General features: G+C 54.9%; 3 protein-coding genes across 10 annotated transcripts; 1 reads left to right on the forward strand and 2 right to left on the reverse strand.

Annotated features, from left to right (window-relative positions):
• Positions 1-2965: 2965 nt before the first annotated feature.
• Positions 2966-6827, reverse strand: Syngr3 (synaptogyrin 3). Its single transcript, XM_027940797.2, has 4 exons — positions 6729-6827; positions 4781-5018; positions 4421-4563; positions 2966-4335 (listed from the first exon to the last, which is right to left on the reverse strand). Exons 1-4 carry the CDS (start codon positions 6825-6827, stop codon positions 4126-4128), a joined length of 690 nt encoding a protein of 229 aa, XP_027796598.2. The 3' UTR covers positions 2966-4125.
• Positions 6828-9901: 3074 nt separating this feature from the next.
• On the reverse strand, positions 9902-12440 carry Gfer (growth factor, augmenter of liver regeneration). Of its 2 annotated transcripts, none has more exons than XM_034636494.2 (3): positions 12083-12440; positions 11503-11666; positions 9902-10640 (listed from the first exon to the last, which is right to left on the reverse strand). In XM_034636494.2, exons 1-3 carry the CDS (start codon positions 12341-12343, stop codon positions 10478-10480), a joined length of 588 nt encoding a protein of 195 aa, XP_034492385.1. In that variant the 5' UTR covers positions 12344-12440; the 3' UTR covers positions 9902-10477. The 2 variants fall into 2 exon arrangements, with proteins under 2 accessions (XP_034492385.1, XP_027796158.1); XM_027940357.2 differs by having other exon boundaries at positions 11503-11699; positions 12083-12438.
• Positions 11879-18412, forward strand: Noxo1 (NADPH oxidase organizer 1). Of its 7 annotated transcripts, XM_027940355.2 has the most exons (10): positions 12848-13273; positions 15953-16078; positions 16219-16512; positions 16603-16683; positions 16831-16906; positions 16994-17171; positions 17303-17484; positions 17564-17677; positions 17819-17936; positions 18017-18412. In XM_027940355.2, the coding sequence occupies exons 1-10, from the start codon at positions 13187-13189 to the stop codon at positions 18240-18242; spliced, it is 1482 nt and encodes a 493-aa protein (XP_027796156.2). In that variant the 5' UTR covers positions 12848-13186; the 3' UTR covers positions 18243-18412. The 7 variants fall into 7 exon arrangements, with proteins under 7 accessions (XP_071461650.1, XP_027796157.2, XP_071461649.1 ...); XM_071605549.1 differs by adding an exon at positions 11879-11945 and having other exon boundaries at positions 13047-13273; positions 16219-16683; positions 16831-17171; XM_027940356.2 differs by having other exon boundaries at positions 12841-13273; positions 16219-16386; positions 16831-17171.
• Positions 18413-18424: the final 12 nt, after the last annotated feature.

The raw sequence follows: 18424 nt of genomic DNA on the forward strand, positions 1-18424 counted from the left end.
ACCTATAATTAAAAATATATATATTTTTAAAAAGAGAGCACCAAGTGCAGTGGCACACGCCTATAATCCCACTGACTCAGGAGGCTGAAGGAGGAGAATCCCGAGTTCAAAGCCAGCCTCAGCAATAGTGAGGCGCTAAGCAACTCAGTGAGACCCTGTCTCTAAATAAAATACAAAATAGGGCTGGGGAATGTGGCTCAGTGGTTGAGTGCCCTGAGTTCAATCCTTGGTATCAAAAGAAAAAAAAAAAAAAGAGAGAGAGCAAGTGCTCAGAGCCCATGAACACTGGGATCCTTCTAGAATAAACCCTGGAGAAACAATGACCCTGCACAAATCAGGAGCTCCATGCAGCACAGTCTTCAGACAAGCAAAATGCTGGGAACACCTGGCAACCATCTGTGAGGACCTATCATAGAGCTGGAGAAGGATGGGCCACAGCTAAATGTGACAAAGTGGACACTCCCCAAAACACACGGGAGGTTAAAAAAAAAAAAAGTGTGCCACATGGTATGCTGATAAAAACCCCAAATGGTACATTTTTTTGTGAATGCACATACAAAGTATTAAAAAAGAAAGGCAGGTTTCAAAAGGGTAGCATCGCTGGGGATGTGGCTCAGTGACAGAGCACTTGCCTGGCATGTGCAAGAACTCGGGTTCAGGGCTGGGGATGTGGCTCAAGTGGTAGCGCGCTCGCCTGGCATGCGTGCGGCCCGGGTTCGATCCTCAACACCACATACAAAACAAAGATGTTGTGTCCGCCGAAAACAATACTAAGATTTTTTTTAAAGTATACCATTGATCCAAAAGTTACCATATGACCCCATAATTCCACTCCTAGGTCTATACCCCCAAAGAATTAAAAACAAAACTCAATGGATATGGATATGCTCACCAGCACTATTCACAACAGCCTAATCGCCTAAAGATGAAAATAACCTGAGTGAGCTCAACAAATGGATAAACAAAAGGGTCCATCCATACAGCAGAATGTTACGCTGCCATAAAAAGGAGCAAAGCACCAAAACCTGCTATAGCATGGGAACTTGAAACAACACTCAAGAAACTGGACACAAAAAAAGACAAATATTATGGTCCCACCTAATGAGAATAAACTAGGTAAACTCATGGAGATGCAAAGCAAGCTAGAGGTTACCAGGGACTGCAGGGAAGGGCACTAGACAGTGACTGTTTGATGGGTACAGAGCTCCTGGTAAGGTGATGTAAAAGTTTGGAAACACACAGTGACGATGGGTGCACAACACTGAGAGTTTAATTAATGCCATTGATCTGTACTCTTAAAAATAAAGCAGTGCCAGGTGTGCTGGCTCACGTCTATAATCCCAGCAACTCAGGAGGCTGATGTAGGAGGATCCAAGTTGGAGGCCAGACTCAGCAATTTAGTAAGGCCCTAAGCAACTTTGTGAGACCCTGTCTTAAAATAAAAAAAAAAAGGGGGGACTGGGGCTGTAGTTGAGTGGTAGAGCACTTGCCTCACATGTGTGCACTGGGTTCGATCCTCAGTACCAAATAAAAATAAAGAAATAAATAAAAATATTGTGTCCATCTACAACTAATATATATATATATATATATATATATATAGAGAGAGAGAGAGAGAGAGAGAGAGAGAGAGAGAGAGGGGGGGGGTGTCAGGGGGTCAGGTAGGGCTGGGGTTGTGTCTCAGTGGCAGAGCTTGCCTGGCACATGTGAGGCACTAGTTTCAGAACAATTACACCTCAGCACCACATAAAAATAAATAAATAAACAAAATAAAGATATTGTGTCCATGTATAACTAAATATATATATATTTAGATATATATATATATATTTTAAAAAGGGTCAGGTGCAGTGGTGCATGCTTATAATCCCAGCAATTCAGGAGGCTGAGGCAGGAGGACTGCAACTTAGTGAAGCCATAAGCACCTCATCAAGACTATTTCTCTAATAAAATATAAAAAAGGGGGACTGGGGTTGTGGCTCAGTGGCAAAGTGCTTGCCTAGCATGCATGAAGCACTAGGTTCGATCCTCAGCACCACATAAATATAAATAAAGGTATTGTGTCCACCTAAAACTAAAAAATAAATATTTTTAAAAATATATAAAAAGGGGCTGGGGATATTCCTCAGTAGTTAAACGCCTCTGGGTTCAATCCCTGATTAAAACAAACAAACAAACAAAAAAACCAAAGCAGTGTGTGTGTGTGTGTGGGGGGGTGCTGGGGAATGTGGCTCATTGGTTAAGTGCCTCTGGGTTCAATACCCAGTATCAAAAATAAATAAATAAAATTTAGGCTATATTCTCTCTCTCTCTCTCTCTCTCTCTCTCTCTCTCTCTCACACACACACACACACACGTGTACTCACACAGATGCACATGCAAATATAGGCCAAATTTCTGAGGCATGGGGGAGAGAGAGACTGTGTGGAGAAGACATGGAAATGAACTTGAGCTTCAGCAGTAAAGTCCACTTTCAAAGAGGGACCTGTGTCCCAGGAAATACTGCTTTTATAAGAAAGGATAAGGCAGGTGCAGTCCTGTAATCCCAGGGACTGGGGAGATTGAGGTAGGAGGATCCCAAGTTCAAAGCCAGCCTCAGCACTTAGCAACTTGGCAAGACCCGTCTCAAAAATAAAAAAAAATAAAAGGGGCTTGAGATGTGGCCACAATTGAACTCCTAGGTTCAATTCCTGGTTCAAAAAAAAAAAGGAAAGAAAGAAAAGGGGGAGTCTCCCTAGCACCCCAGCATTCCAGAGACTGCTGTGAACAGCAGGCTTCCACCCGGACCAGTGAGATCCACTGGAGGGGTATGGGCCTGAGACTCCAGAATCTGCTCCTCCTCCTGCTCCCTCCTAGCCTCTGAGTCCTGGTACCCCCCCAGTCCTGGCACCCCCCAGTCCTGGCACCAAGAGGGGCAGGGGCTAGAAACTTTGCCAGGAGTGTAATGATTCTAGGAGCAACCAGATCACGGTCAACGCATTTACAGTCTTTATTGTAAAGAAGTTGCACTCAGAACATGAGACACCGAAAATACACAACCATGGATTATTCTTTCAGAAGAGGAAGGGAGAGATCCATATATACAAAAATTGTAAACATGTTCACTTAAATATTCACACATAATTTGGTCTATGCTACAATGTACAGGGTTGTCACTCAACTGCAACTCCCGAGGGAGGCATCTGTCTGTAAGAATGAAATATGGCAATGCGTGTGGTTTTGATTTAATGTGAAAAGCCAGCTTCAAGCAATGCATGAGTAGGCAGCTACACACAAGGACCCCCATCTGGGGCTGGGCCTTACATAGGGTGCAGGGTGGGAAGGAAGAATCTGATCCAGGACGCAGGGTAAATCAGTTTGCAGGAATGGCTGTTTCCAGGGGCACTGTGGGCATATGTGACCTCTAGGCCTCTCTCCTTGTGAGATGCTTTTTTTGCCCAGCACCCAGGTACCCTGTTCCTACCCCTGGGCTAAAGGATTTGTACCCAGCTCCATACATAGCTTTCTTGTGCCTTCCTGACCAGAACTTCCTATACCTGGGCAGAGGCCACAGAGAGAGGTGCAGCTTGTGGAGCACTATGAGATGTAACCTGTAGAGTTGACCACAATCACAACACAGACAGGACTAGGCTGGTCTAGTGAGCCTGTGAGAGGAAATGAAGGGAGGCTCTGGACATGACAAACCACCACAATAGGAGCAAGAACAGTCACTACCCACAGGGACCTGGGATGCAGAACAATAGCCACCATCCCTGAACTCAGGATGGGCCAGTGTCCCTGGTCCTGTACAATCCCTGCACTGAGCTGTGGAGGGCAGCTGGACCTCTGAATTCAGAGTGGACAGTTGAGCTCCCGGTCAGTTGGTCCATGAAGGGAATACCTCTCTCCCAGGACAGTCCACTCCAGGCCACATTGTCTCCTTTTCAGGACCTTAGGCCTACAAGAACTTGATGGGGACAGCCCAGGCACTCCAGGGGTGCTATCCCCTCCTGGATCGCGAGGCCCACAGTGGCCATCCCTGCTGTCCCTGGTGCTGGGCCTCTAGGACTCCAGAGAGGCCCCAGGAGGACTTGGGACCTGTGTTGGTGGGTTGGCTTTCGGGCCCTGGTCCGGGATTGTCAGACACTAGTAGGCGGGCACCTGGTACCCTTTGGGACTGGTTTCCAAGGTCTCGGTGAAGGGTGGGCTCTGGTAGGTCTCGGTGCCCTCCACACCGCTGCCCACCGGGTAGCTGGGGTAGGCTTGACCGGCCCCAGAGCCCAGCTGTTCTGTGGCGAAGAGTGACATGTCGGTACCCAGGCGGAACCGCTGCAGGGCCTTCACGGTGAGCGCCACCTGGGCGGGGAGCCGGGGTTGGCAGGGGTCAGCCGGGGCCTGCCGGGGCGACCCCCGCCCCGCAGCCCACGAGGCCCGCACTCACCCAGCTGAGGATGGAGAAGAAGCTGAAGGCGATGGCTGCTCGCGCCGCGTCCCCCGCCTGCACTGTGCCTGGCCCGGGCGCAGTGCGCTGCCACTGATTGGTGAGAAAGCAGAAACCCACGAACCACAGGAAGGCCCAGAGCCCTGCGGGTGGCCACTCGCGTCAGGCGGCGCCTCGCCAGGCCTGCGCTGGGTCACAGGACTGCAGGTCCTGCCTCCGCTCACCTGGGAACCGCCCCGCCCACCACCCTCCGCCGGCCCCGCCCCCCGAGCAGCCAGTCTCGCTCTGGAGCAAGCCCCACCCCTCAGGGAGCGGCTCTCCCCGCCCCGGGCCACGCCCTTTCTGCCAGGCCATGCCCACCTGAGAAGCCCAGGTCCAGCAGTACTGCGCGGCGGCGGTCGCGGACGCTGCTGATCTGCTGGAAGCGCACGTCGAGCACCAGGAACGCGGCGCAGGCGAGGAAGGCCCCGAGACCCAGCGCGACGCCGAAGCGACAGGCACCCGCGTTCCCGTTGAAGATGCAGCGCAGTTCCGGGCCGCTGTCGGCGTTCACGTAGCCCTCGTTGACAATGGGGCCGAACACCGCGATAGAGAACACCTATAAGCAGCCGAAGGCTCTGAAGGCCCTGTGCCAGGCCCCTTCCTACAGCCCAGATCCTGGGCTTCTGCCACCCACCGCCAGCACCCACACCTCAATGCCTGCCTGCTCCAGCATTTCCCCTGAAGCATGGGGCGCATATTTCCCACCCCTCACGAATTTCGTAATTACTGGCTACAGGAACCATTAGTGAGCATCTAATAAGTCCTGGCACTGTGTTAAAAGTGCAACTTTATATACCTTTGCTCACTGAATTCTCTAACCCTACCGAGGTGTCATTATCCTTATCACTTTTATAGTTGGGGAAACTGAGCTCCAACAGGTGAAATGACTTATCTACTAGGGTCACATGGCTCATAAGAATCAGGGCTGAGACACAACCCGGCTTCTCTGTAAGGATGGGGCCCTCCAGAACCCACTTGAGAGTGTGGAAACAGGAGCCATTACCTGGATGGTGATTCCAGGGCTGCATTTGTTAGAAGGGATAGGGAGGAGTGGAGCCAGGAGAGTTGGTTGTGGCTAGAGGGGCAGCTGGCCCCACAGTGAGGCCTGCCCTCTAGCAGGCCATATGGGGTAAACAGGCTGGTGCCGAGTTCTGGTCTTGTTCAGTACCAGAACTCGGTTCCAGCAGTGGTGGGCACTTGAGAGAGGAAGGCCCCCATCTGTGATTATTAATTTTACTGATGAGCTTTTGGGCTCAAAGGGTGACCCCACTGACCTCTGGGGTTCAGTCCAACTTCAGGACCTCCTCCTGCCCGCCAATTGGGAGAGGCAGGTAGGAGGTGGACCATAATCATTTTAAATCAGACACTGTTCTTGGGCTCTGGGCAGCCTGAGTTTTCGAGAAAAGATCTCCCTTCTCAACTTCATCATTTCACTCCTTTCCCGCCCCAGTTCTGAGGGACCTGATGAGGGGGAAAAGCCGGGGAGAAGCCTGGTTCTTGCTTCCTGGTCTGGTCAGTCTCTCCACCGGGAAGTCCAGGGGCCCCTGCCCCACCCCGGGCACCGCCCTCCTCAAAGACAGGCACGGAGGTGCGGCAGGCGCCAGCTGGACAAGACTGGAACTCGGCACCCACCTCCCATCTCTCTTCTCTAGAGGGCGAGAAGCAGCAAGGCATGCCCCAGTGGGCTAGACTGCCCCCAGCTGCTCCTCCCGCACCACCTCCAGGAAGCCCTCCAGGTGCAGAGCCCTTTCCGGTTGCCCCAGCCCTTAGTAACCCCTCCCTCAACTCACAGCTGGATCTGGGGCCTGAGAAGTGTCGGGTCCCTTCAAGGGGGCCTAGCGGATGTGTGTTGGCGGGAGAGGGAGGCTCCTGCAGCCCCTTCTTCCAGCCAAGCCGGGGCTGAGCGCTCAAGCCCCTTGGCAAAGCTCGTTCCCACCCCTGTGCCCACTTCCAGGTCGTGGGAACAAGAAAAACCGAGAGAAGGCTGAGGAAGGGGGTTGGAGTCAGACCGATGGAGAAATCGGGGGTAGGGGGCAACCAGCGGTGACCTCTCAAGGTCCCTCAGTCTTTACCAGCCCCTCCCCCGCCCGCAGGTGGGCGCGCCCAGCCCGGTGACGTCACCCCAACCTGCGGCGGGGGGGAGGGGCCGGAGGTGGAGGAGGGTGAGGGGTGAGGGGCGAGGGGCAGGGTTTGGGTGGGGGTACCTCGGACGCGTGTAGAGGCGGGGCCAGAGACCAGGGCGGGAGGCTGGGCAGGGGCCACTCACCCAGGACGCGACCCGCAGCAGGGTCTGGGGCCGCCGCGCAAAGCTCACAGGGTCCAGGGCGGTCCCCGCGCGGCCCGCGCCGAACGAGGTGCCCTCCATGGCTGGCCCCGGCGGCCCCGCGCCCCTGGCACCCTCTGTCCGTCTGTCCGGCGGTCCCAGCCCGAGGCCGCCCGCGGCTGCTGCCGAGGATGCTGATGCTATGGATGCTGCTGCTGCCGCCGCCGCCGCCGCTGCCGCCGCCTCCCGGGAGCGCGCGCCGGCCACGACGTGGGCGCGCGGGGCGGGGCCGAGCCAGCGCCCCCCACCGGGTCCACGCGCGAGGCCTGAGCCCTTGCTTCCGTCCGCCCCGCCCACCCTTGCTTGCGTGACCGGGTCCGAATTGGAGACATTCTCTGGGGATTGACCGCCAGGTTCCCATGGGGCAAGGGGAGGCTGGCACTGGTCTCAGATTTTGCAGTGGCTGGGAGGTGAGCCAAAGGACAAGGATTTGACCCTAGTCCTCTGAGCAGAGACCTTTGGTGACTGCGAAGGGGGAACTGAAGCCCAGCATCTTACTCCCTGGCCCTGTTCCCAGAGGACCAGAGATAGTTAAATGGGGTCCTTTAGTGAGACACCTGCCCCCGCCATTGGCACCTAGCTTCTCTTTCTGAAGGTTCTAGCTTCCCTGACAGGGACTCCAGAAGAGAGCTTGCCTGGAGGACAGTGCTGACGGCCAGCATGCCGGGGTGTTGAACATCTCTGCTCCTGTCCTTCTGCAAGAGCCCTCCTGACACCTAAGTCTCCCTCATTGACCTGTCACTGAAGTACTTACGTTGAGGGCATGGAGAAGTAGCAGAAGCGGGGCTCAGGCCAGCTGGTGCCTCCATGTCCTGTCCCTAGTAGGTCTCCCACAGATTCCCAGCTCAGTGACAGGGCTCCTTCCCTTGTGTTCCTTCCAGACCAGCCTGGAGGGAACCTGAATGACTCCTATGTTGCTGGCCTGAGTGGGTGCCTTTCCCTGGACAAACACCCCCTAATGACAGAGGCCATTCTTCCCTCCTGACCCTCCTGTTAGGGGGTCTAGAATCTTATGGAGAATCAAGTTTGCAGTGGGGGTCATGGAAAAGCCTCCCAGTCACCTGTTTCTGGTCTTCTGGGACCAGGATCAGGAATAAGTAGTCTGTGCTGACTGAGCAAGTACAGTGCCAAGTGCTTCATTCATCCTGTGCAGGTAGGAGTATTAGTCCATTCTTCAGAGGGCAGTGTGGGCCACTGTGGGCCACTGTGTCTGGATGTTACACTGTATCCAGACCTGTGGGAGACACCTGTGCTGAATGATTGGCATCTGCATCCAGTCCCACTCTCCTCACTGGCAGGCAGCAAATAGTCCTGTGTTCTCTATTTCCCCATCTTCCTCCATTGCTTGTGTCAGCACCCAAACATGCTGTACTTTTTTGAAAAGAACCTACCCACTTCCTTGCCTTATTCCAGCCCAGCAGCCAGGACTTCAAAAGGCACATTACTCTATGCCATTTCTCAGCTCTTGTCCCCACTTCCCTCCAGTTGCTTCCTTTAGCAGTAACTTGAGTTGTCATCTTCTGCTTTCAATACCTGTCTTTCCTTTTCCTCTGAAACCGAATATAATCAAGCTTCCAACTACATCTGGACTGAAGGTGGCCCGTGACCTCCATTTGCCAATCCTAGGGGAAAGTTTGATTCTTCCAGTCCCTCCCTCCAGGGCACACTTCTTTTTTTTCTTTTCAAAACAGGGTCTCTCTAAATTGCTGAGACTTGGCCTTGAACTTGAGATCCTCCTGTTTCAGCCTCCTGAGTCACTGGGATTACAGGTCTGCACCACCACTATCTCCAGCCAGGAAGCACTTCTTAAAGTCACGCTCCTCTTATGCTCCCGTTACGTCATGGGACCATTTCTTGGGGTGTTGGGGATAGAACCCAGGGCCACAGGCATGCCAGGCAAGCACTTTACTACTTAGTTACATCCCTACCATCACAGGCCCTTCTTGGCAGCCCTTTTTGGGCCCCTCCTCTTGCTGGACCTGTGACCTTTGAGCCTTAGGGACACAAGGTGTGTTCCTTGACTTTTCTCCCTCTGTACTGGCCCCTTTTCTGTAACAGCTCTCAAGTGCCATTAGAAGCCAGAACCTGCCCTTGCACAGGTTCCACTTGTCTTGGCCTGGATGCCCTTGAAAACAGTCTGAGGCAAACTGACATTTTATTAGGAGGTGAAATTCTAGGGAGGCCAGTTAGGGAAAAGGGGAAGTGAGGCAGGGAAGAATGGCACATAAGTGTCCTGAGCTGACCATAGTTTCAGCAGGAAACCTGAAACTGGTTCCCAGCACATGTGCATATATCCTTTCTCTGCTGCCTTGGCAAATGACAGAGAAGCTCCATGCCTGGCAGAGGAAGGAGGAGCAACATCTCCCACCTCCTTTGACACTTGGCCTTTGGGTAGTACCTTCAGAAGCCAGCAGCATCTCTTCCCCTGAAGGCACAGAAGACTATGCCACAGTTGGCCCTCAGGGGTGAAGTTGCCTGAGGCTTATGATTACTGGATCTGGTGTCTGGCTGTTCCAGTTGGAAACCAAGGGTGGAGCTGAGCAGATCCAGGGAAGCCCAAAGCTGGGACCAGGTCACGCAAGACTTGCCACACTCTTAGCCATCTCCAGTTTACTGACATTGAGCATCTCCAGCTGACCTGGCCAAAACCTGAAGCACATCTCCTCTAGCTCCTTTCTCACCCTGGGAATTCTCTGGCTCTACCTTCCAATATATCCAGCATTCTCTTCCTCTCTAAGGAGCCTCCCCTTCAGCTGGTTTCCTACCTACTTCCTTGCCTTATCCCAGCCCAGCAGCCAGGACTTCAAAAGGCACATTACTCTATGCCATTTCTCATCTGTAAACCTTCCAAGAGCTTTCGTCATAGGGGCTGGGAGTACATGCCACATCTTGACTGGGGCTCTTCAAGACTCTATGCCATCTGGCCTCACTGCTCCTCAGCTACTCTGGCTCCCTTCGCCCCTGCCACTGGGGCCTCCCTGCTATTCCTGTAATAACCCTGGCCTGCTGCCACCTCAGAACCTCTCCCTGCCAGTCAGGAGGGCCCACCATGGGAGGCAACAGCAGGCCCTGCCCCACCTGTAAACCCCAGCACAAAGCACACAGACACCAAGTCCTCAGTCACTTCTCCAGCATTTTATTTTGGTCTCATTCTGAGGAAGCTGTCCCCAGGATCCCCAGTGATGGAATCTGAGAGAAACTCTGCCTGGGCTCTTCCCTGTGGGGACTGAGCACAGAATTGAGCTCAGCCTCAAGCCTTTTCCTACAACAGGACAGCATCACTGAGGCCACAGCACTGAGGTGTCCACAGCACACAGTGGGAAGGCAACAGCCTGGCCTCCAAGAGCAGGAAAAAGAACCCATCAGACCCACTGCCCTCTTGTGTGGGGACTAGGTCCAGAACTTGGAGTTGATGGGAGGCTGTATCCTGAATGGCAAGGGGCAGTGTGGGCTGCTCCTGACCCCCTTACTTGCAGCTCCATGGGGCCTCAGGGGGAGGCCACAGGGTGCCTGCAGCAAGCACCTTCACTTGTATACTAAACTTGTTGGAGGGGCTGCATCCTGGGGACCACCCAACTGAAACACAACAAGCTCCGGCTCAGAGGCACTTTAATCAGCACTCCATCCCTAACCAGCCAGGCTGCACCCATAGGCCCTGTCTGGCCACTCCATGGGCTCTGGCTGGCCATCCTCTAGTCACAAGAGCCATCCTTCCAGCCGTCACGCCAGCGTTCATCCACCTGCGAGCAGTCGAAGTCAGGCTTGCCCAGCTTGTGGTTCACTTCATTGTGCAGACGGCACAGCCACTGGGTGAAGGTTGCCCGGGTGCGAGTATCTGGCTGGTTCTTGCCTATCCTGCAAGAGGGAGCACAGGAAGGATGTAAGGAGGTAGTGGCTGTTCTGCTGTCAGTGCTAAGGGAGAGGAGGTGGGGCACTGCTGTGAGCTACATTTGGGAGTGCCCTCATGCTCCAAGAGGTAGGAATTCTGAGAACAGAGTTGACCAAGAGGTTTCTTGAATGCAGTGGATTTCCAGGGCTGCTCCCACACCCACCCAAGGAGCTTGGCAAAGAGCCTAGAGGAAGGCATTAAAACACAGACCAGGTAATTTTACAATCTTATAATAATAAGGCCGCTTCACTGGTGTCTCTGACCCCAGGCAGTGTATGGAAGGGCAAGGCAAGGCACAACCACAAAACTGTTTCTTAGCACCTGCACCCTAGTACTCCAAATCAGCAATACACCTTTTTAACTGTTTAGGTGTCAAACAGCAAGGACAGCTATGCCCCACACATCTAGCCTAGAAAAGCCTACAGGGGAACAGGCTCAGACTCTTGGGGGCCTCAGTGAAGAAAATGTGACTCTTGGAAGCAAAAGCATTAGGCTCTCAAAGTCTGAAAAGTAGCAATTCAGCTCCTGAAGTTAGGCAACCTAGCTAACCTGGGGGAGCATCCAGGAGGGTTGGGCAAGGGACAGGCCCTACGGAAGCCCTTCCCAGGAATCTGACACAGCTGTATCCAGCAGCAGATCCTGGCAGTCTGGCTTTAGAGAAAGGAAATGCTCACATGACACATTCCCTCCCTGTTAGTAGCACCAGCTCCTAGGCAACCCTCTGCCACCTCTGCCCTGTTTTCCTAGGCCCCTCTCTATGACATCAGCCAGGGGGCCCAAGCTTCAGTCCTAAGGCACTGTTGCCTGCAGGCAGCTGTGGAAACTCACCTCTTCCTTATGTCTTCGGCACACTCCTCACACGGGTAAAACTTGGAAAATAAATGTATGAACTGGGCCATGTCTTGCTGCTGTTCTGGGGTGGGCAGGTCCGGGTAATAAGCAGCAAGGGTGTGGAGGAGAGCCCAGCTGTGGCGACCCAGTTCCTCGCGATCCTGTGGACAATCCTCCCTAAACTTGCTGTCCCGCTGCAGAAGTAGGCCGACCATAGGTCAGTTCATTCTACCCCAACCAGAAGCCCATAAAGCTCCCCCTTCGATTCAGCTCAGCGGTGGTGCACTGGCAGAGCATGCGCAAGGCCCTGGGTTCTTAACCCAGCAACGCAAAATAAAGAAATTAGCTGCCTCCTTTTCAGCCCCAGCCAGCAGCCCAGACTCCAGACAGAAGCCCTGCAGCTGATTCGGCCCTCCTGCTGCTGACAGCTCAAAGTTCAGGTCTACCTGGGGATGGGGGCAAAGTTTGGGCACAGCCACGCCGCGGGCCCTGGGCCCTCGAGGTCTGGCAGAGGCACCCGAGAACAAGGTGTGGGCCCCAAAGGCCAGGGCTGGGAGGTCGCGCGGGGCATCTGCACCTTCTGCTGCGTCCGCATCCACGTCTTGAAGTCCACGCAGGCCCGGCACGGCTGCCTCCGCGAAGCGCCCTCCGCGTCCTGCGACTCCGGGTTGGGCGCCGCGGCCGGCGCTGGGGCCGAGGCGGCGGCGTCTCTGCGCCCCGCGCCGCGGCCCCGCGCGTCGGTCGCCAGGTCGTCAGTCACCTCGGAGCGCGCGCCGCCGGGCAGGAAGGAGAAAAGGCTGCCGCGGCAGAAGCGCGCCTGTTCCCCGGGGGCCGCCATCTTGCCCGCGCACAGCCTGCCGGGCCAGCCCGGCCTCCAGATGGGCCTCCAATTCGGCCTCCAGGCCAGCGCGCGCCCGCAGGAGCTGGGGGCGGGGCTCGGGGAGGTGGCGGGGGCGGGGGGAGGGGGGCAGGTGCAGGGCGCCGCGGAGCCTGCGGGCCCCGCGCGGGAGGGAGCGGCGGCGGAGGGCCGGGCGGGGCTGGGCGTCCGCGCTCTGCTGGCGCCCTTGGGCCTCCCTCCCCGGCCCGGGACTGGCGTGCGCCTTCCGTGGCGGCGCTCGCGCTTCCTCCAGTAGAAGAGCAGTGTAGTGTGGAAGCCGCGCCGCGGCCGCGTTGAGCTTTCGGGCTGGGGCCCAGGCGAGGTCCGGGATGCGGCCCGCGTCGCCCCCATCGCTTCGCTCGGACCGTCCCGCGTGCCTGCGGCCAGGCTCTGTGCCCTCGGCCGAGCGGGGCGCCCATCCGCCGGGCCTGGCGCCGGGCAACGCGTGGCGGGGCGTGACCGCACAGAGGTGGCGCGCTAGGGCCCGGGCCTCGGCCACCGGCCACGCGGTGTTGGGCCGCGGCCGCGGGTCCGGAAGCGCCTGCCTACTGTCCTCCGCATCCTACGGCCTGGTTAAAGGTTGCTTTGTTTTGCTGTACTGGATATTGAACACAGGCCCTCCTGCACGCCAGCGCTGAGCTGTACCCCTGCCCTTTTCATTTAGTGACAGGGTCTCCATAGATTGGCCAAGCCAGCCTCGAGCCTGCGATCCTCCCGAAATTTCAGGAGTTCATCACGGCGCAGGGCTTGCAAGAGGGATTGTTAAAACAACTTGGCAGTGGCCTCGGATATTCCCTTATCTCCATGCGTTCATTTGTTCATTCCACAAGTATCTGCAATACCTACTCTATCCCAAGCACTGATCCAGGAGCCAGCAGGATCCAGAACAAGGTGCTGTTCCTAACCTTCTTGGCTTACAGTTTAGTGACCAAGACAGGAAAAACTCAAAGAGGTCACACCAATAAATGTTCACTTGAAACTGTGTGGTGGGCCATGCATGTTGTGTGGGAAATATGGAAAACCTCCCTGAGGTGGGGACCCTTAGGCAGAGGCCTGACCAGTGAGAAATTAGCTGAGCAGCCCCTTGGAGGACAAGCCTGGGATTTTGGCATTTTGCAGAAGAAAGGCCAGCAGAATGGGCCTCTAGGGAGGAGGAGGTTGAAGGAAATCTGCTGGTGGGCCAGGGTCAACCAGGTTTCTTGTTGGTTGTAGTGGAACTGAGACTTATTTTAAAAACCAGTGGGAAGGTGCTGGATGATTCCGCGCAGGGCACTTTGATCTGAACTCATGTCTGTTTGACAAAGATTGGATTTCCTTCCTCCTTTTCCTCGTCATCCTTTTTTTTTTGGTGGTCCTGGGGATTGAACCTAGAGTCCTCTATCACTGGGCTACATCACATCACCATCAGCCCCTTTTTATTTTACAATGTCTTGCAGGATTGAAGGGCACTATGCTATTGAGCTGCATCCCCAGCCCTTTTTTATTTTTAGACAAGGTCTCACTTCGTTGCCCTTGCTGGACTAGAACTTCAGTTCCTCTGCCTCAGTCTCATGAGTTGCTGTGATTATAGGCATGAGCTATGATGCCCAGTGCAGAATGGATTTCTTAGAGGTGATGGACCCCTTGCCATCCACAGTGATGGGAGATTTTGTAGTTATCCAAATGAGAGAAGGTAGGCGCTATAGGGAAGAAAAAGGGGAGAGGGTCCAAAGTTGGTGGGAGTGTGCAGAAGGAGGGCCTCAGAATCCCTCAAGGTCAATGGCTGTGAATACGCCACACTTCCCCAGCTTCTCTGTTGTGTTCCAGGATGTTTTTGAAAAATCTGGTTACTAAAGACAGAGTGCTGAGACTGAAGAAAGAAGCAGACAAATCTATGGCCGAACCACCATGAATGTACCTGATCTCCAATCTAGGAAGGTTCCACCATGCGGCCAGCGCATTGGTTTCATTAATGAGGTTCTTGGCATAAAAGTTAACTAGCGAGATAGAAATAAAACACACAGACTCAGTTACCTTTTTCTATGACCAGGTCCGAGACGGCTCCCCTCTCTGGCTCCAACCTCGAACCACCTGTAGGGCAGCAAGGATTACTCAGGGCTAGCAGGAGAGAGAGAGCGAGCACGCCAGGGAGTAGCCTTTTATTGGGGAACAAGAAATTCAGGGGAGAATTCCATCCAATGAAGGTTGAGGGGGGCCGCACTCCAAGCTCAGGGTCAGTGATTGGCCCCCGGGGTCAGTGGTCAGTCACACCCCCACACGGACGGGTTCTCTTATCAGGAGAGGGCCGGGAAAGCTCCGACACAGATTAGCCAGAGTGCCTCAGACCCAAACCAGGAGTTGCCCAGTCACGTGTGAGAATGGCTCTCCACAGGAAGGTAAGTGGGGTCAGGCCTGCTTAGTTCTTGGATGGGAGAGAGACAAATCCAGGATTTCACAAAGTGAAGTTTGTTAGGGACTGACAGAAAAAGCAAGACAGGAGGATTCCCGTATCCTCAGACAAAGGAAAGGGTTTAATATCCAAGACAGCAAAGATAACCCAAGTCCAACTTGAATGTATCTGGGCTGTCTCAAAAATTTTCAAGCATTTAAGAGATAGTCCAGGCCTAAGTGCCTGGCAGGAAACAGATTGTTTTTTTCCTGGTGCTGGGGATTGAACCCAGAGCCACTCTTATCACTGAGCTACATCCACAGGCTTTTAAATTTTTTTTGAGATAGGATCTCATTAAGTTACCCAGGCTGGCCTTGAATTATAATCCCAAAGATGGGATTACGGATGTGTGCCACCATGCCCAGTTTTGTCCATTTTAATGATTTCATTAATCCTGTAGGATTTGGAATATATGACAGTGTTGTGGGGGAGGAAAGATGGAGTTAATGACCAAGATGGCAGTAGTCATGTCAAGCTGGATTCCTACACAGGGGAGCAGGAGTTATCCTACCCTGGACCCCACCATGCCAGCATGCCCTCAGCTGAGGTTGAAGGGAGGGTGACAGCCAAGCTCAAGGCACTCTGCCACTGTCATATATTCATTGCCTGGGCTAAGACTAGGGAAGTTTCCAGGGGTTCAAAAAGAGTCCTAGTGGAATGGACACACAAAGACCCTTTATTGAGGCCAAAATAGTTTCATAGAGGGATAACCCAGAAACTAAATCTCTGGAGGGCCTGGAGTAGGGGAATCCTGATGCCAGCACCAGGAAGAACCTCTGTGCTTCAGAGTGGGTCAGGCTCCGGAAATCTCCACAATAAGGAAGCAGCCCAGAGAGGTGAGGTTCCTGGGTGAGCCCTCTGTCCAGGGATTATAGGGCTTCCTCCACCCCAGCTGATAGGGAAATAGGCCTGATGACAGAGATGATATTTACAGTAAGTTGTTGACATGGATTCAGAGATGGCTCTCAAAACAGTCCTGGTGACCACTTCCCCAACACTCAAGTGAAGTCACCAAAAGATGGACTTTCTTTATCTTGCCAAGTCTCCCCACTGTAAGAGAACCCCTGGGCTTTGGCTTATGAGGTCTGTCCCTCCCTAAACCTATTCAGAGAAACTCATAGTAATTATCCATTTATCTTAAGTTTCCTCTTCTGACTTGGGAACATGGAGACCCTTCCTTCTCCCACATTAAAATTAAGCCAGAGAATGCACTTGAAGCCCTAAGCACCGGGTCCTTGGTTCCAGACTACAACTGCAGAGCTCCACAGGTGACTCAAAGAGAGGGCTATTGGGTACACCCTGGGAGGGGAGAGGCCGAGTGGGCCAGGGGAGGCGGCACTTTGATGAGTCAGACTCAGGAGGGAGGGTGCCAGGTGGCGGTCCTAGCCCCTCCAATGCCCTTTTTCAGGTTTTGTCCCCTCCCCCGGCCACCCTCCTTCCGCCTTGGGCTTGGGAGACAGCCGGGAAAGCGGAAAGACCTGGGGAGAGGCGTGGCAGCTCTGCCACCTGGCTGAGAGCACCTGCGGGAATTCCCCTCAAGCCAATCTTCCGGCTGCTGGAGCCCCCTGAAGGTCAGGTAGGCGGCGCGATCCTCCCCTGCTCTAGACACTCCGGAATCACGCCAGGCGAGCCAGTAATGGCTAGCCCTCGGCACCCGTTGTCTGTGCGCGCGGTGGCTCTGGTGCAGGTGCAGCGGCTCCAGGTACCGCATTGGGTCTCCACTAGTCCTAAGGGGGAGGAGAAGATGGGGGTGTCAGGTCCAGCCTCCGAGGTACCCACCTTTCCTCCCCAGACGTTCGCGTTTTCCCTTCGCTGGTCTGACGGCAGCAACACCTTTGTGCGCAGGAGCTGGGGCGAGTTCAGACAGCTCCAAGTAGGTGACCTGGGAACGAGGCCTCCAGGCAACCACCAGAGACCGTTCCTGCTCGTTTTGGGCTTCCAGCCCTGTGATCCCCGAGAGGGACCCCCAACTTACCAAGGACTGTGCTCTGGTAGTCTCATGTCTCCCTCTTCCCTGCAGAAGACCCTCAAGGACACCTTTCCGGTGGAGGCGGGCCTGCTGCGGAGATCTGACCGAATTCTTCCTAGGCTTCCTGGTCAGGCCACAAGGGTCCCAGGGGAGCGGGGAAGGCAGAGCCTGGCGCAGGACGGGACACCACAGCCCATATTTCTTGTGCCCACAGACACACCACTGCTAGTGCGAGGGGGGCGCACGGGCCGCGGCCTAGCACGCCTGCGGCTGCTGGATACCTATGCACAAGCGCTGTTGGCCACTGCTGAGCGGGTATCTAGGAGCCTGGCACTCACCAACTTCTTTGCACCGCGACCCCTGGACCTGGAGCCCGTGCTGCCTCCTGGAAGGTGCCTAACCTACGCCGCCCCCCGCCCACCCATGTTGGCAAGTCCTTGAAGAGGCAGGCCTGGAGGCTGTGTTGACTGGTTAGGGTGTCAGGCCCATTCCCACCACTCAACCTTTGGGCTACCCTTTTCAGCCTGGTGATCCTGCCTGCCCCAGAGGAGCCTTTATCACAACCCACCGACAGTCTTGCCATCCACAGCCTGGAGGCTCAGAGGCTTCGCTGCCTGCAGCCCTTTCGCACCCAGGATACACAGGGCAGGCCTTTCCTTGCAGGGGCCCAGGAAAGCCTGGATGTGCTGCTGCGACACCCCTCAGGTAGGGCCAACAGGAACCCGTGGCCTTCTGAATCTGAGTGGACATTAGGATCTGATCCCCTCCCTCAACTCTCATACAGGTTGGTGGCTGGTGGAAAATGAGGACCTACAGACAGCCTGGTTTCCAGCTCCCTACCTGGAGGAGGTGGCCCTAAGCCAGGACAAAGAGGCAGGCCTGACCCTGGGAACCATTGGTATGAGCCCAATTCTCTTCCCCCAGACCCACTAATGATGGACCATGTGTGGCAAGGGCCCAGAGAGTGCCTGGTGCCCACAGCAAGGTAGGACTCTGATTGCTGCAGCTTCAGTGACCCATAAATAACACTCATCCCCAGGGACCCAGTTCTGTGCTTCCCGTGCCTATGAAGGCAGCCGTGATGATGAGCTCTCAGTGCCTGTGGGGGCACGAGTTTGTGTGCTACAAACTTCAGACCGTGGCTGGTGGCTCTGCAGGTGTGCAGGGGAAAGACTTTGGTGGGCCCAGAGTAGCAGGGACACCCCACTCCCTGACCAAACCCTGTCTTCCTTCACAGATATAGTGGCAAGACCGGTCTGCTCCCAGCAGTGCTGCTGCAGCCTGAAGGGCTGGGTTCACTCCTGAGTGGGACAGGGATACTTGGTGAGGACACGGCAGAGGAGGCCACTACTACTCCCCCTGCTGTGCCCACCCGCCCGCCATTGAGTGCCATCCAGAGCCGCTGCTGTACCATTACCCGCAGGGCACTGGGGAGGGCTCCAGGACCCCTGGGCCCTCCATGAGTGTGTATATGACCCTGCCAGGAGACTTGCAATGTACGATGATCCCGACCCAAAGAGTGGCTGACAGTAGTTCCCCAGCACTGGATAAGTAAGGGTGGGACTCCCAATCTGGCAGGTCAAGAGGGTCCACTTTCCCATTTCCTTTGAGTAAAAACTTCTGAATGTCTCAATCCAGTCTCTCT

This window comes from Marmota flaviventris, chromosome 19 (assembly GCF_047511675.1).
Source record: "Marmota flaviventris isolate mMarFla1 chromosome 19, mMarFla1.hap1, whole genome shotgun sequence".
In the NCBI taxonomy this organism is placed as follows: domain Eukaryota; kingdom Metazoa; phylum Chordata; class Mammalia; order Rodentia; family Sciuridae; genus Marmota; species Marmota flaviventris.